We start from the raw sequence: 16,954 nt of genomic DNA, 5'->3' as shown, positions 1-16,954 counted from the left end.
CGCAGTGTTCTCAGCACATCTGTGCTGTGGTGAGCTGTCTTTGTGCAGCTCACGACCTGCCTGGCCGCCCACTGCGGGGGGGCCATCCCCACCCTAGCTGGGAGGGTCCCTGGAAGGCCTGTGAGTGCAGGCCCCGCAGCTGGGTGGCCCTTACGCAGCCAGTTTTAGGACACCAAGAAAACACGGTTCTGCTCTCTTCCCAGAACACCCAGGAAATCACACGCACTTGGGACCAAATGGTAGACCTGATATTCAAGTTCAACACAGCACTTTTATTGCTTTTATTTTCTTCATGTTGGTTAAACCTTGAATTGAATGTAATTTTTATTCACAAGAAAATACTTCATGTACCTATGAAATACGACAGGTAGGGAATGTGTTCAGTGCAAACCAAGTGTTCCACCCGCACAGAGACAGTGCCAGCACACGACTGTCGTTCCGTCTTGGGCCACACGTGGGCCACCTTGGAGAGCCAGGCTCTGTGGGGGGCCGCTTTTATCCATTAAAAATAACTCCACTGGCAGTTCACCCTCTGACCTCACACAGCGGTGGGGCAAGGAAGGGCTCACAGGGTCCGTGATTGCGAATGGCTTGGGTGGGGGCCCGGGGCAGCTGGTGGTCGGTCACCTTCCTCAGTAGGGGATGTCATTCTGGTAGTACTGGATCATGTCGTAGGTCCGGCTCCTGGGGGGCCAAGAGTTGAGGGAGGCTGTAAGGCGCCCAATCTGGCATCCCTCACCAGCACCTCTGTGTGGGGACATTCCTTCCCCGCCAGCAGCTGTGGCTGTATGAGCCACATTCTGCCTGTTTCCTGCTCCGCCACCTCTGAGGCCACCTCACGCTCAGTGTGCCAAGATGTGGCTCCAGGGATGCCCCCCCCTTAGGTCCCTGGGTCTGTCCGTCTGTGGGAGCTGCCCTGTGCATGCGGCACCCAAGTGACTGACGCTGTACTCAGGCAACTACTTTCATCTCACCAACAAAACTAGTAACCGGAAGAGACCTCCTCGTACTGCCTTCCAGACCCCTTGCTGACTCAGAAGTGTCATGTCCCTGCACCCACCAGGCCTTTTCCTGTGCTTGCTCCGAGCTCCCAGCCTTCTTGGGCTCCAGCAGTCCCTGCCCCTCCCTGGGCTCTGCCTTCCAAACCCGAACCAGCCTCTTCTCTCAGCTCCACCATCCACCCACCTCCCCTGGGGCCCTTCTCATCATGGCTGCCTTGGCTGCCTTGGCCTCAGACTCAGCCCCGCTGACAGGGCAGTTTCTGGCTGCTCAGGCCTCTGCTGGGCGTCCCTGTCGGTGCATCCTGGTGCCTCTCTGCCAGCAGCCATTATCCTGAGGGGCTCCTTCAGAGCATTGGGGAGTCTCCCCCGACACTGGCTTTCTTGTCACCTGGCCCAAGCATAGTCCCAAACAGGTGCCCAGAGAGCACGGAAGTGGGTGACACTGCAGGAGGGTGGGCAGGAGGGGGTGACTTGCCTGTTGCTAAGGAAACAGCTCTGGATGACCTTCATGATGAAATTCGCAGCTTCTCGCTCAGTCATGTTGGGGCTGAACCTGTGCCTGGTGGACAGGCTGTGTCAGGGCTGCGGCCGCCAGGGTCACTGCCCGCGGCTGCTCCCCACAGGTCTGCTCCTGCCCACACACTAACCTTAGCACCTTAGCACACGTAGGGGTTTGTTCGGCTGAGGGTCAGGCCCCGGGAATGCTCCCTCCCGGGGATGGTGTTTTGAGGGCCAGGCCCAGCCTCACGTGGGGATGCTGTCCCCAGCTGGCCTAGAGAGCCCCGTTCCCTTCCCCAGCACCTCCTGAGGTGAGTGGCCCCAAGGTTGGGGAGCCTCAGCATGAGGGGGAAACCTCTGGCTTCCTTGATCATGGAAGGGGCTTCTGGGAATGTCCACAGCAGCAGATGGCAGAAGCCAGGACATCTTACAAACCCAGTTCGGAAACACTGCCTCACCCTGGAACCCCGTCTGCTCTGGGGTCCCAAGGAGAGTGTTCGGCCTCCGTAAGAATCACATTCACCCCACTCAACAGGCTCCTATCCCCCCAAATGGCCTAGTGTCTGCCCAGGACCTACTTCAAGAGCTTGATTGTCTGGCCACGGAAGCAGGGCAGGCCCGTGTCCAGCATGAGGGTGACCAGAGAGACGACTGCATCCATATAGGGCCTGGGGAGAGGCGGGGAGAGGCCGGTGAGTGGGTGGCCCTGCCCACAGGCCTGTGTCCGGCTGCTGCCCAACAGCTGCTCATGGCCTGCACTTGCTTGCTGGCACCCCCACCTCCGCCGCCTCCCCCGTCTCACCGGGGCAGACCCTGCAGCACCCAGGCTGGCGCTGCACACCCCTCTGACAGACTGAGCGGCTCAGAGGGACCTCTAGCTGTGGTGTCTGTGCCCAGCAGAAAGGTGCCAGACCCGCCTTTACTTCTGGGGCGGCAGGCGCCAAGCGCTGTAGGCCCTGAGAGACTCTGGGTTGGAGTCCGAGTGTCACCATTCCCTGTTGTGTGCCTTGACCACATGACACTGGCACCAGGGCAGTGAGTCTCTGGCATGTGGACTGGTGGGGGCAGGTACTCAGAGGGGGACGCTCCAGGCGCTGACTAGTGAAGCCAAGCCCAGGAGGCTGCAGGACATGGCTGGACTGATGCCCAGGGTGGGAGAAGACCCTGGCATAGGTGGTTAGGGAAAAGGAGACAAGGAACCAAGGCCCGGGCAGACCTGGGCTACCAGGTGGCCTCCAGCACCTCGCTTGCTCTCTCTGAACTTCAGTCCCTCCATCCATAAAGGGATATGAGAAGGCTGCATGGCCCTGGCTGGTGTGGCTCAGTGGATAGAGCACCAGCCTGCAAACCAAAGGGTCACCAGTTCAATTCCCAGTCAGGGCACGTGCCTGGGTTGCAGGCCAGGTCCCCAGTAGGGGGTGCTTGAGAGGCAATTATACATTAATGTTTCCCTCTCTCCCTCCCCTTCCCCTGTCTAAAAATAAAATAAAATCTTAAAAAAAAGAAGGCTCCATGGGACATTTTCAGGTCTGGCCTTACTGGCTGAGTGGCACCCAGGACTGGTGCCAGGCTGCCCACACTCCTCTCCTCCCCAGGCTCACCGCACCGCCAGGTAGCCTCGGACACACATCTCCATGAACCACTTGAAGGGCGTGGCCTCCATCTTGCCCCCCATGATCATCACCATCTCATCTGTCAGCTTGATGTCTGGTTCCCAGCCCAGGTTGCCGCCTGGTGAGCTTTCAAACATGAAGCCAAAGTCTGCAAAATCCCAAAAGCCATTTGTAATGGGATAAGATGTAGCGCAGATACATGGGTATGTTTCAGCCCAGGCGCGGAGCCACTGGCTCCCTGAAGCCCAGAACTGGCCACAGGTCATGGTGGAGACGACAGGAGGGCAGCAGGCAGAAGAAGAGAAAGCGGCGGCAGGAGCCAGGCCAGAGCAGACAGAGGCCAGTGCCCAGGCTGGGCGAGCTTGGCTCCGGTTTCCAACCCCAGAGCTCTCCATGCCCCATGGCCCTGGCAGTGCCCTCCCCCAGGGCCCTCCCGATGGCCAACAGCTCAGCTCTCAAAACTCAGCTTGAACCCACCCTGAACCTGACCCTGCCCAGCTGGGGGCCCCAGCACGCCTGCTTCTCTTTGGGGTGCCCTGGGCTCCAGGGGTGAAGGGAGAGGAGGTAGGAGGAGCTGGGTCAGCTGACCTATGTGGATAATGTGGCCCTTCTTGTCCAGCATGATGTTGCCATTGTGCCTGTCTTTAATTTGCAGGAGGAACAGCAGGAGGCTGTAGGCGGCCATGCTCCGGATGAAGTTGTAGCGAGCCTGCGTGAAGAGACTGCACTAACGATGGCCCCTAGGCTGCATCTCCTGGGCCTGTGAGTGCTTTCTCAGCTCCATGACCAAGACCCTGATGCAGGGGCAATAGGCCCTCCCCCCCATGCCTAGGAATTGCTTTCTCCTGGGGAGTCCATCTCGAGGGTTCCTCAAATCTCAAGGAAGGTTGTACAATGCCTTTGTTTTACCCTCTAATGTAGGAGGACTCAGAAGAGCAGGAATGGGAGAGGCATGGTGCTGGGGGCCAGGGCGGAGAGCACAAACAAGCCCCGTCTGGGTGCTGTCCTGCTGCTCACCTGCTGGAAGGCCAGGGTGGACTCGTCCCCATACTGGCGAGTGAAGTAGTCGTACATGCCGAAGTCCGTCTGGCGGCCCAGCTGGTCCCGGGAGGTGCAGTCGGGGATGCACTCGATCACCCCACACTAGGGAGGAAGGCCAAGGGCCAGGCCTGTGGGCTGACTGCTCTCAGCTAAAGCCTAGCAGGCAGCTGTTTGGGTTCCTGCCAGGAACTTACCCCAGGGGCGGTGGCCACCACGCGGTAGGGGAAGACAAAGAGGTCTAGGCCGACCAGTTGGAAGATGTTCTTGAAGAGGTCAATGATCTGCAGGGCCAGCATGTCCTGGGAACCAAGGAGACATGGTACAGGGGGCCAGCCTCCTCCTGCTCCCATGACCCTTGGGGGCCTTACCCCGCGAGAGAGGGATGAGGGAGGCTGCAGGGAGCAGGGGATGCAGGGGACTGGAGGGCCTGGCCTCGCTGATCCTCAGGCATGGGGTTGGGCTTCGCTGCCTGGTGGGGGTGCAAGTAAGAGGCACCCAACCTCCGGGGCAGCTCCCTTTGGGTGGCTGGTGGGTGCAGAGTGGGAGGGGACTCTGGAGAGGCACTGGGGTTGGAGAAAGCCCTGATTTACTCTGCAGTACCCGAACCAAGCAGAAGCAAAGATTCGTGTTTCTGCGCATGAGGTTTGACTCTGAGGCGTTTTCAGAGCCTTGTAGGGAGGCAGGCCCGCCCCCCGCCTCCCAGTCTGGCTGGGCGACCGCTTACCTGCCGGCAGTCATCACCCACTTTGAAGATGGCCGCCTGCCAGGAGATCTTCTGGCCATCAGCGTCCTGTGTGGCGCTCTGGTCCTCGGACTGTGAGCAGCACCGCAGCCCTGCGTGTGGGGGTGGAGGCTGCCTGTCAGCCAAGGGCAGTGGCAGGCCTTCTAAGCGTGCCTCATGGGAAACCCTGCTCATGGCCTGGGGGGAGGATCCCTGGGAACCTTGGGAATCGTTCCTCTGAAGCCCTGGGGAGGTTGGTGAGGGCCCAGCTAATGTCTGGGGTTGGCCGGTAGAGTCATAAGGCCAAGGGACTTTTCCTAGAAACGCTGAAACTTAAATAGAGCTGAGGACGGAACTCGCTTTTCATTAGAAGCAACACAGGCGTACCTGGAGTCAGTGGTGTGTGCTGTGGGCTGGGGGGCAGGGGAGTGTGTTGTACCCTGGGGTGCCCAGGAGGACCTGGCATCCAGCGTTCAGGTAAGGCCACGGAAGGCACATCTCTGCACTGGCTGGGGCCACACCCCCGTACTGGGCTGACTATACCCCCACCAAATTCAGGCCCACCCAACACTGCAGAATGTGATATTCTTTTAAAAAATTTTTATTAACTGAGTTTTAGAGAGAGAGGAATAGAGAAAGAGAGAGAGAGAGAGAAACGCTGACTTGTTGTTCCACTTACTGATGCATTCATTGGTTGATTCTTTTATGTGCCCTGACTGGGGATCGAACCCCCAGCCTTGGTGAATGGTTCAGGATGGTGACCTAACGAGCTGAGCTCTTCAGCCAGGGCAGAATGTGACTTATTTGAAAAGAAATGTTGTGTATGTATACAAATTAGTGAGGCCATAAGGGACTATGGTGGGACCTTTATCAGATGAGGGGGATGTGGACTGGGGGGAGGCCAGGTGAGGACAGAGGCTGAGGCTGGCGTGATGCAGCTACAGGTCAGGAACTGAGAACTCATTGCAGCGTTGCAGTCACCTAGTCTGCACTCAACTGCAGGGCACCCTGAGCGAATGAGGACACGTCCCAAAGCCCCTGGCCACTCTGTCTCAAGAGGAGGTCTCTTGAACTGACTCGGGGGCCAAGTTTTAGGGGTCTCTGTCACTGCACAGGAGCTCTGTGCCGTCCCCAAACGAGGGGCCACACTAAGAGTGAATAGATGGCCATCATCTCTTATGGGGATCTGGTGACAAACTAAACATGTCAAAGGGAAGTGGCACCAGCAAGGGGAGACACTTAGATCCCAAACGATACCAGAAATTCTCCACTGACCTTCTTTTTCAAGTTCACTGACTCCACATCGTTTCACCTTAAACTTAGCCAGATATGGAGCTTTTGCAGCACTGCAAACAGAAAGAAGGGCACGAGTGACACGGCAGACAGAAGCCCACGTAGAAGCGGCCGAGGGAGGGGCGGCCTTCACCTCTGCATGGGCGTCCCTGACTTGTAGTCGATGTCTAGCACGATGGCCTCAGGGTTGCTGGGCAGGTAGCAGCCTGTTTAGGGAGAGAGGACAAGTCACAGGGTGCCTAAGTGTGACAATAGTGAGGATACAACCCATCCTCAACACAGTATTCTCCTTGCAGAGCCCACCCTGCAGACCGAGTGGTGTGCAGGCGCCTCTAGGTGTGTCTGTGGCACCGGTAACTTTGTACTCCTGGCCACGGAAGCTGCCCTTCCTGATTCTGTGCTCTCCCTGGTGCCTTCCTGATATCTAACAAAGGAGCCACTGCCTCCTGGGAGATGCTTCTCCACGCACTGAGCACAGCTTGGACCCGGCACCCTGCTCCCAGGGGCCCACATGGCTGCCCAGTGCTGGTGTGGGGTGGTCCACTCTAGCGCGGCCCACACAGGAGCTTCATGCCCTGCTCTGCTCATCCGAACACCCCTGGTTCTCGGACTCAGCCTGCCAACTGCAGCTCCCCACTCAGCACACATGTCAAGTAGGAGGCCAAGCAAAACCCCTTTCTTGGCCAAGGAATTGGCAGGTGCCCTTGGGGAGTGAGCTCACTGAGTCCCCTGGAGGTGGGCTTCGTGGAGGGGCCATGAAACAGGAAGGACTGGGTCTCCTGGGGAGCAACGCTGGGCCTTGCTGTGGGGTGCAGACCGGCTGTCCCACCAGGGGAAAGAGAGGCAAAGGAGGACCACGTGGTCCTGCCCCTTCCTGCTTGCCCTCCTTTACAGCCAGCTCCAGCCTCCCTCTCACAGACGCAAACTCTACTGCTCTGTTCTACTGCCCCAGCTGGCTCCCCAGCGCCTCCGGGACGAGATCCGGCGTAAGCCCTGGCAGCGTGGTCTGTGGGGAGCCGGGGGCCCACAGATGAGGGAAAGGGAGGCCCTTTGGCTGTCAAGCCTTCTCTGGGAAGCTGAGCCACCGTCTGTGCTGAGTGGGGCAGGGAGTCAAGGGGACGAGCCAAGGGAAGGTTGAAACTGGGCAACCACACCGGCAACCTCGCTGAGGCCAGCCTGGATGCCCAGGGTTTTGCAATAAAACCTTTGTACCAATGGTCACAAATGGAGAGCCACGCAGTGAAGCCTGGATTTACACCTTGACTTGAAAAAGCGCAGATCTGGCCACATGGGGCTCCAATTCCTATGCGCCCATGGGTGCAGGTCCTGGGAGCAGCCTCCCTGCCAGGGCACAAGGGCTCCCTTGGCTCCCCATGCCCACCATCTGCATGGCCTACAATGCTCCTGTCACACTGGAGTTAAGGAATCTTCTGGAACAGCTGCTGAGGCCAGTAGGCAGCAAGGATGAGAAGGAATACCCACTAAGAAGCCGCTCCTAGCTCACCAGGGGCAGATTCTGGACAGAGGCACTCTCTGGGCACCCAGGGCCCCAGCCGGAGTCTCCATGCCCGCCCTACACCCCGCAGGGAGGGAAGCGGCTCCGACCCTGCCTGTCTGCAGGACGAGGCCCCCTGCTCACCAGGCTGTACTTTAACTTCAGACAGAGCCAACAGACAAGCCTTCTTTCTCTCGTCTCCTTTAGGGTAGGGCCTGTGAAACAAGATGGATGCGCTGAGTCTCCGGTGGGAACGGGCCTGTAGGACTTTCGGGGCGCCTCCCTGGGCCCCCTCCTGCCTGCCTGCCTGCCCTCTGAGTTTGTCTCTCCCCATCTCCAGCTCCAGCTCACTGAGAGGCAAATCACTTTAACAGTGGGATCTGTGAAGGAGTCTAGTTTTCCTAACTAGGCTCCTTCAGAACTCGGAGACAGCAGAGTGGCCCCCAACGGTGGAACAATATCTGGAATGAAACGAAAACATGTTTTCTTTGGTTTGCAGGCCGTGCTCAATCTATTGAGCCACATCAGCCAGGGCTTGAAGACATGTTTTCTGAGTTTTCATGGCCATACATTTTGCTATGCTCTCAAGAGGACAGAGGTGCCCACTCTGGCTGCTCGTCAGCACTCCCCAGGCAATTCCCATGAGCTGAGGCCGGTGGCAGGGCTGCTTACTTGATGATGGCGGACACGTTGGTGATTTTGTTGAAGAAATCAAATTCCCGCTGGTAGAAGTCCTTGGCTGGGCCCGACAGGGATCCTGTGATCTCCTCCACTAACTGCTCCAGGAGGTCACCGATGTCAGCTAACAGAGAGACCCATGAGGGTGAGTCTGCAGCTGAGGCAGAAAAGGCCCTGGAGAAACCCCACACGTCTGCCAGACACACAGACTAGAGACTCCCCAGCACCTCGACTGGCTGTCATCAGTGTGGTCTGCAGACACGTGGGGGCCCCTGGGATCTTCCAGCAAACCCCTCGGTCAAAATCACCCCTAGAGGACACCTGCCCAACTCAGTGCATTGACGCTTGTGAGGCCGCGCACAAGCAGGGGGACGGAGGGCGCGAGTGGTCCCTGGAGCCTCCTGCCTCTGCTCTAACTAATGCTAGTTCACACGGGCAGCTGAAGCCCCCATAAACCAAAATTTTTTGAGGGGCCCAGTGTTGTTAGGGTGTGAGGACGATTAAGACGTCTCTGTTGGAGACCTGTTGCCCCGGGCGGCTGCCTTGTCTCATGCGGGATCACTGGGTCAAGCGCAGGTGCCAGTGATCCTGCGTGAGACCAGGCAGCCACCACTGCTTGGGAGAAGGAGCTCAGCCCAAGCAGAAGCATCTGACCAGTGCCCGGGGAACCGCAGGACAGGGCCAGCAGGCAGCACGGAGCGTGGGCTAGCAACGGCTTCGTGATGGGTGGGGCCCTGCCCCCTGTGTATTACAGGGGAGGTGTTCCTGCCAAATGATGGGAAGCAGGGAACTACGGGCTAGGGCGGGGTGGGTCATGCAGGGCTCTGGAGGCTGAGCAGGCTCTGGGCAGCGCGGAAGGTGTTAAAGATGGGTCTGGGGGGGTGGAGTGAGACCCGAGGGAAGATGACAAAACACTCACGATCTTTCTGGTGCCCCTCTTCATCTAGATAGACGTTCGTTTTCATGTTCCAGATAAACTGGTGTGCCAGAAGCTGGGATTTGGACGCTGCCCACAGAATATACTCCCGCACGTAGCCCATCTGCAGGGAAGCGAGCTCACTGTCAGCCCGGCTGGGAGCCCCTCTCCCACAGGAGAGGCTCCGTCTAACCCAAGGCGGAGCTGACTCTCAGCGCTTGCGGATCATGCAGGAAGTGAGGCTGAGTGGTTTCTGGCCGCGAGCAAGCTCTCTGGGCCCGCAGTGAGTCCAGCCCAAGGGCCAGGTCAAGTTCTGGTGGGCTGGTCAGAGGGGTAGATGGGGCCCCTTGCTGGTGGGATCTGAAATATAAGCACGAGTTAACTTTTGTTTCACGTTCCTTCCCCTGGATCCTGAGAGCCACGACTCTGTCACCAATTTCTGCTGCTGTCGAGTACAAGGAATGAACGGGCTGGGTGCCGAAACTCCTCCATGAGCTGCTGTTTAGAACAACGGTCCATGGTGACACAGGGCTTCCCAGGAAGCTCTAACACACAGATGCTACTTGAGTTGACACACTGTGGCCACCATCCTAATGGGCCACCTCTCCTCCTCCTCAGTCACTCTGCACCACTCCTATCACCAGTTTTAATGACCACATCCCAGGTTAGAAAGGCGGATGGCCCTTCTGGAACATTCCTGGAGGCGCGGCCTCTCCCTTCCTGTGATAGTCTGTGACCTCCCACCCAGGAAAGTCTTCCTCGGAAAGATGTCCTCAACTTGGGGTGGGGTGGGGGGCTCACCAAGTCAGTCAAATTTCAAGTAACTCGTCACTCTGAGTTTCCCAGTTGTAGCCTAGTGAAGGGATCCGAAGACAAACTATGACTGTTCAACCTGTAGCGTGTGTGTCAGTCCGCGGGGTTTCTGGGCCGGCGGGTGTGTGGGGCTGCCTGAGACGGTGTGCTCGGTGAGCAGAGGAGCTGCCTCCCACACACCCCTTGGCCCACGTGTCTCCTCCATCTGGCTGTTTCTAAGTCATATTCTTTTCTCATAAATTGGTAATATAATCAGCTTTGCTGGGACCATGAAAAGGGACTCAATGAAGTAACAAACTGAAAAGGATAAGAAAACAGAAATTGAGGCAGCACAGTATTAACATGGAGAAACTGTCATTGGTCACTCCGGGCCACAGAGGCTTTGGGAAAGATCATGGCATTTTATTCCTATGTTTTTTAATCCATATAATATATGCCTTGCTGGACAATTAGGTTGGAACGAACATGTGTGTGCGCGTGCGTGTGTGCATAAAATTTGCTGTATAATTATGCATAGGGTGACACAGTTCCAAAGCCAAAATTTACTAAGCATGCTCACTTCCATCTTGTTTGCGCCTTCTCTGGCCATTATTAGTTTTGGCTTATTCTTCTAATATAAGCCCTGGCTGGTGTAGCTCAGTGGATTGAGCGCGGGCCTGCGAACCACACGATCGCAGTTCGATTCCTAGTCAGGGCATATGCCTGGGTTGCAGGCCAGTTCCCAGCAGGGGACTCATGAGAGGCAACCATACACTGATATTTCTCTCCCTCTCTCCTTCCCTTCCCCTCTAAAGATAAATAAAAAAGTTTTAAAAAGTATAAGCTATTATATATTATATGTGCGTGTGTATATATGTATATTTAGTTTGTATCCCCTCAAGCTCAGCCTTAAAAAAGAATTCCTAAAAATGAAAAGAAATTCTTGAAACCAGTGAAGCTAGCTGAGTCCTGAGTTGGCATAACCATCCAGAGAAAAATCATCTCGTGTGGCTTTAAAACAGACTAATCTGACTGTATGTCCCTAATGTAAAATACACCCAGGACAAAAAGGCAACAAACTGACCCAGTTTTCAGCAACCACATCACGAGTAATAATATTGGTCTTGTTATTTTCAAACTGAAATATATAGAGTAGGATAGGCAGAAAGGGAGCAGGTTAACGTTGCTAGGAACCAGCAGTTTTAGTGTTGGAAGGCTCAGACACAAAATCAAAGGGAGAAAACAGTATGCTACTCTCACATTTGAGCAGGAGTTACCAGCACAACGTCAAGACGGACCGTTCATTTTCCTAAAAGAAGAGCTCTACCTACCGGAAAGGCCTAGAAACAATGACGACCCAACAATGGCCGTGATCCCGCTTAGCATTCAGACAGCGGTGTCATGATGCCATTCCTCGAAAAATGGCCCAGAGCTCCTCGGAAACCTGGCGATTCCAGGTCCGGGGCAGGGAAAGGACAGGAACAGCCTAGAGTATCTTGTCATTCTGGAAAGCAAGGGGTGTTTCTGAGGCTGAATCAACAGCGAAGACTGACAGGCAGTCGGGGTTCCCCATCGTCAGAAAGACAGGCCTCAGGAACAGCTGTGGTGGACTGGCACACATCGAACACCTCAAATCCGTGGATTTACGGTAGTTGGAGGGAAAAAAACCTCATTGGTCATCTTTAGACAATGCGAATTAACTAAATATTTTGAAAACTAGAAAATAAAGGGAATCTTATGTAAAGTAATAGCCGAATAAAACAAATCACAGTCCGCCTGCGTGTCCACAGGCTAGCCACTACATGCCCACCACAACCCTCTCTGACCTGCGCCTGCTCAGCGCAGACTGCACACACAGCCCCCCAAGGGCGCAGTGTCCTCTGGTCGCCACCACTGCGCTCTCACATGGGAACCCTTGGTGTCCCCTCCTGCTTTCTCCTCCTCTGGATCAGGCCCTTCTGCTAGGTCCACATGGAAGCAAACAAAACACAGGGGAGAGAGGGTAAAGGAAGTCATTACAGGGAGGGAAGGTGCCTCACGACAGCATACAGTGCTGGGACCAGGGCAGAGACCCCGGCTTGGTGAACGTGGTCCTACACAGCATCAGATCCCTTGCTCAGGGCTGCAAGGCTTTTGAGCTAGGGCAAAACTCAGCCTATCCACAGAGGCTGGCTGTGATTCTACAAGTGCTTTGGTTTTTGGAATGCGATGAAGCATCCCGCCAATCCATGGGGAAGAAGTCAGCGCTGGGAAACCTGGCCACTGCACTCACAGCTGCTATGCAGACAGGAGTAGCAGGAGGCCCACAGGTGGCCTGGCACTGCAGGACTTAGCCAGGATGCAGCAGGGAAATGAGGCTGGCACAGGGCATTGGGGAGCAGGACTGGCATTGCTGAGGAAGAAGCAGATGCTGCTGGTGTAGTCAGACACGGTGCTGTCCTGAGGCGCGGGCGATGTGGGCTCCGGGCTGTGGTCACCCCATTGCTGTTCTCTGTGTCAGGCCCTGTGCTGGGCATCTTATGTGCATGTGCTCTGTTATAGGCTGAGCTGTATCCCCCCAGTCCATATGCTGAAGTCCTACCCCCAGTGCTTCAGAATGGGACTGTATTAAAAAATGGGCCTTTAGTGAGGTGGTTAAGTGAAAAATGAAGTCATCAGGAGAGGCCCTAATCCAATCTGACTGGTGTCCTTAATCGGAAGAGACACACAGAGGGACAACCATGTGAAGGGACACAGGGAGAAGATAGCCTCTACAAGCCAAGGAGAGAAGCCTCAGAAGAAACAACCCTGGCTGACACCTTGATCTTGGACTTCCAGTCCCCAGCACTGTGCGAAAATACACTTCTGTTGGCAAACCACCCCCGTCGGTGGTGCTTTGCTCTGGCCGCCCTCGCAAGCCAATACCACATCACCTCATCTCATTTTCCTTATCGCTTCCCACTGAAGGATTCAGGGAGTTAGGAAAGCTGCTGAGAGTGAGGAACCCGTGCCAGGCTGCCCAGCCTAAGCCAATGGCTGAGAACACTTCTGGAATATGCTCACTCTGCAGAGCGAGACTGAACCTCAGGGTGAGTGGGGGCCTCCTGGCCATGGACAGTGGTGACAATCGTAGTGGGAATGCGTGTGACAGGAGCTCGGGGACAATGGTCATGTGTTGGCGGCCCTGCTCCTGAGGCACGGCCTGCCCAGCTGTGCTGGGCCCCGCCCCAGCACCCAGCACAGCTGTCAGCATGAAGGGCGGCATGCGTAGGCACAGCCTTACCTTGTCATACCTGAGGGCCTGCACGATCTGGGGGATGTAGAACAGGATGGCGTCCTGCAAACGAGGAGGAGAAGTGACCGTGACCCCAGGGAGGAAGGACAATACTTCACGTCTAGGAATGGTGAGAACAACTCAACATGGCAGACTCCCCAGGTTCCTTCCCACCCCAGCCGGGGACTGGCCCTGGTGGCACTCAGCCTTCAGGATACTGAGACTCTGGGAAAGGCCAGGGGACAGCAAGAAAAATGGCCAGTGGCTCAAAACACATATCGGTGAGAAAAAGCCAAAGGACTAAGGCTCCCATGCCCACAAGAAGAGAGGGTAGCACCCCCCTGCGTTCACTGCTGGAGCCTGCCTGGGAACAAGGGCTGAGGTCACAGCAGACCTGTGCGCCAGAGCCACAGTAATGCAGACTCTGGAACATTCTACTGACCGCCTCTCGCTATGCCTGTCATGTGGGGTCACTGGGCGATGGGCCCACAGGGCCACAACTAGAATCAAACTCAAGTAAACTTCCTTGTTTTAACTCAACCACTCAGAGTAAAAAAGAAATACAAGAAAACACCTCTGAGTCAGACCTAAATCTATCTTCTATGACTATCTGAATAGAAATGAGGACCAATGATTAACCAGGCCTATGGTGGGCTTTGGGATAAAGCCCCCTCTCATCTCTCCGCCTGAACACTGGCGGGCAGTCCCACTGAGGCCAGCTCCAGCAGCCGGGCTTACCGGGGGGAAGGACCGCAGGACTTTCACCCCGTACTGTGCCGTGAGAGGATGCGGTGGGTACATGCTGGAGAAGTAGGAGAGGCCCGTGGGCGGGTCCGCCGGCGCCCAGCACAGCACGTGGCTAAGCTCAGGTGCGTCCGCATCAATGGTGTGCCAGGTGACGAGGAACTGGGAAGGAGACAGGGAGGTGGCTGGCCTTCAGGCGGTCCCTGGGGCCCCTCTGGAAATACTCGGTCCTGTGCCCCATCACAAGGATGGCCCTCAAAAGTGACGATTATAAAGCATTTAAAACAAGGTGGGAAAAGCTTTGAAAGTTATGTAAATCAGCATAATTTCAACCAGGGTGAAGCACATTCAATATTTCTCTACTGAAAATACAAATGCTTCCTATGAGAAGTAGAGAACACAGGAAATTAGAAAAAAGTCATTATACCACTGAGATCACCAGGTTTTTGTCACATTTCTAGTTTCCAGGCATTTCCAGAGGTCATTCTGCTTTTGCGCATTTTGAACCCAGGCCCCAGCATGCAACTACGCTACCTTGATAGCTTCAGGAACGTCACTAACGGCTCCTGGGTCCAACCGAACCAGACGGGTCACTTCACTGCCAATGGCTTCTGTGTTCTTAAACCTGTGGCCATGGAGCGTGTGGTCAGGACAGCCTTGCTGGTGAAGGGGCACCAGGGAGGGGCACCAGCCCAGCTGGGATAAAATGCCAGAACTATCCCAAACAAGAATCGTCCTATCTCACCATTCAGGGCTGCCCCCCTTTACAGTGCTTGCCTTCAGAACACCCCCTTGTCCTGGCCCCCAGAGGGGCCTATCCATGGGCAAGAAGGCACCTTGGCAAGTAGGAGACGGGAGGGTGGGTATGGGTAATCAGGTGTTACTGCCCCAGGCTAACACCAGACAAACTTTTTTTTTATAAGCACGGTTAGGCTATGGTCTGCATCCAGAGGACTGAGTCAGAACCAGAGGAGGAAGCTGTCAGTGAGTAAGTACAGACTAAGGGGAAAGAACGGTCCAACCTTGTAAACGTTCACATGGGGATGCGCTCCCTCCGGTGGGGGTGAACGCAAGGGACTCGGAAGTCCCTCTCAGCTACCATCGACCTAAAAATTCTGCCCCTGTAAGAGCTTCCATGGGAGCGTTTCCAGTCCCCTGGCTGATGGCTGCCTCCTCTGAGTACTGCCTCCTTCGAGTAGCCTGCCACTGAAAGACAACATCCAGGGAGAAACCCAGCCCTTCCCACGTCAACTCCCTGAAGTGCTGGCCTCCATGTACTTTCTTCCCTCCTTGTGTAAGACTGGAACTCTGAATATGCCAACGTGACCTCCCCGGGCCCAGGGAGTCTATGCTGTGGGCACAGGGGACGGGGTGAATGTCCAGGGGAGAGGACCAGCCCACTAATATTGCTTCCCTGACTGTCCCTGATGAGACACGTCACACTCCTCCCCGTGAAAGCCCTGCTCCTCTGGCAAGGCCCTTGTCAGGCAGGTGTGACCTGGGCCCACCTGGCTGGCAGCTGTACGGCCAGGTAAGGAGAGATGCTCCAGGCGAGGTTCACATTATCTTTCCACTGCTTCTCACTCAGGCTGATGTACTTGGACCTCCAGTTGGCCACGCTGCTCTCCCCTGTCTGGTCCAGCTCCAGCTCTGGGGCCGACAGTGGGTTGTACCATGTGATGAGACGCTCAATCTCGGTGGCCTTGCGAGATGAGACAGACACCGATGTGCCTTCCACACGCGCCCACATGCCACTCTGCTCCCCTCTCCTCCCCAGCACTGTGGGCCGTGTGAGTGGGGCCTTACCAGCAGGGACAGCAGTAGCGTTCTGCGCTTCATGTAGTATTTGTGCAGCTGGGAGCCCCGGTTGGTTTTCTTAGACATGCCTGGGGGGAAAGAGGAGCCGTGTATGTGTTCTTGGAGGTCACCAGCCCACTGTTTGTTTCGAGAACCCAGGGGAAGCTGTCTTTCAGCGCTCTGTTCACCATCTGAACTTCCAAGATGTGACTCAGACCTGGGGGACCTGTCAGTAAACCTTCAACTGACCTGACTTCTTGGAGATGGTTGACATGCCACTGGACAGGGGGTAGGTGTTGATCCAGCCTTGTGTGGCCTGCTGGCGAGAGCCGACGGCTATATCCAGGTTGCTCCGGGTGTCTTGGTTATCTGCGGGCAAACACACTGTCACTTCTAGAAAGAGGTGCCTGAATTTTCACCAGAGATAGGCAGCCGATGGAAAGAGGCAGGGACACATGGCCCATGACGGCTTTGCAGAGCCAACCCAGACACCTGAGGAGTTCTTTATCTAACCATTCTGGATGAAAAGCTTACTAAAATTTATCTCTTCCTCCCAGCCTTTAAGACAGAAAGGGACAAATATGGCAGTCACCTTGATCACTGGTGGCAGTTATCTGACCCCAGCATCATGCTGTCTGTTAAGACAGCAGTAACTCCAGGACCCGTGGGGGCAGACGATAAGGGCTGTTGCCCTGTTCTACGTGGAGTCAGGAAGCTGACTGAGGAAATCACTGTGTCTGCATTTTTCATTTTTCTTTCCGCTTCCTGGCAGTCAGGGTGCCAGCTGTGGGTTTGGCTGCAGCACCTCCACTTCTCACTCTAATTTACGGCATGTAATCAGCTCCACGCTTAGAGAGGCAAGAACATGTTTCCTTCTGCAGGTCTGCTGCTTGCTTACTCTGTGGCATCCACCCTGGCTAGCTCAGGACTCGACTCACATGTTACCTTTTCCAGAAAACTGTCCTGGCTCCCCAGTTCCAGCGAGCCAAGCACCTCTCCTTGAGGGGTGCCCCCACGATTCCCTCTGGCTGAAATCACCTGTCGGCTTGACTAGGTCCTACCGGTAGGGGCCTGACAGATGTGCAGTGGGTGCCCGTGAACTGAGCTGGCAC

The 16,954-nt window shown here is 55.9% G+C and overlaps 1 protein-coding gene across 1 annotated transcript in view; it reads right to left on the bottom strand.

The window, feature by feature from the left end:
* Positions 1-284: 284 nt before the first annotated feature.
* Positions 285-16,954, bottom strand: part of PI4KA (phosphatidylinositol 4-kinase alpha) — a 107,870-nt gene continuing 91,200 nt past the window's right edge. The window contains exons 37-55 of the mRNA XM_037067393.1: positions 16,092-16,211; positions 15,852-15,931; positions 15,554-15,747; positions 14,580-14,670; positions 14,040-14,207; positions 13,311-13,364; positions 9,260-9,380; positions 8,335-8,464; positions 7,807-7,877; positions 6,301-6,373; positions 6,150-6,220; positions 4,878-4,987; positions 4,348-4,452; positions 4,130-4,255; positions 3,701-3,821; positions 3,101-3,260; positions 2,078-2,167; positions 1,477-1,560; positions 285-684 (exon numbers count right to left, since the gene is read on the bottom strand). Coding sequence (XP_036923288.1) covers positions 633-684; positions 1,477-1,560; positions 2,078-2,167; positions 3,101-3,260; positions 3,701-3,821; positions 4,130-4,255; positions 4,348-4,452; positions 4,878-4,987; positions 6,150-6,220; positions 6,301-6,373; positions 7,807-7,877; positions 8,335-8,464; positions 9,260-9,380; positions 13,311-13,364; positions 14,040-14,207; positions 14,580-14,670; positions 15,554-15,747; positions 15,852-15,931; positions 16,092-16,211 — 2,021 coding nt within the window. The 3' untranslated portion in view covers positions 285-632. The remainder of the gene's footprint in view (positions 685-1,476; positions 1,561-2,077; positions 2,168-3,100; positions 3,261-3,700; positions 3,822-4,129; positions 4,256-4,347; positions 4,453-4,877; positions 4,988-6,149; positions 6,221-6,300; positions 6,374-7,806; positions 7,878-8,334; positions 8,465-9,259; positions 9,381-13,310; positions 13,365-14,039; positions 14,208-14,579; positions 14,671-15,553; positions 15,748-15,851; positions 15,932-16,091; positions 16,212-16,954) is intronic.

This window comes from Sturnira hondurensis, unplaced genomic scaffold (genome assembly GCF_014824575.4).
Source record: "Sturnira hondurensis isolate 20B ecotype Veracruz unplaced genomic scaffold, ASM1482457v3 Scaffold0017254, whole genome shotgun sequence".
In the NCBI taxonomy this organism is placed as follows: domain Eukaryota; kingdom Metazoa; phylum Chordata; class Mammalia; order Chiroptera; family Phyllostomidae; genus Sturnira; species Sturnira hondurensis.
Note: the sequence above shows the minus strand (reverse complement) of the source record. Positions and strands in the feature narration are given on the sequence as shown.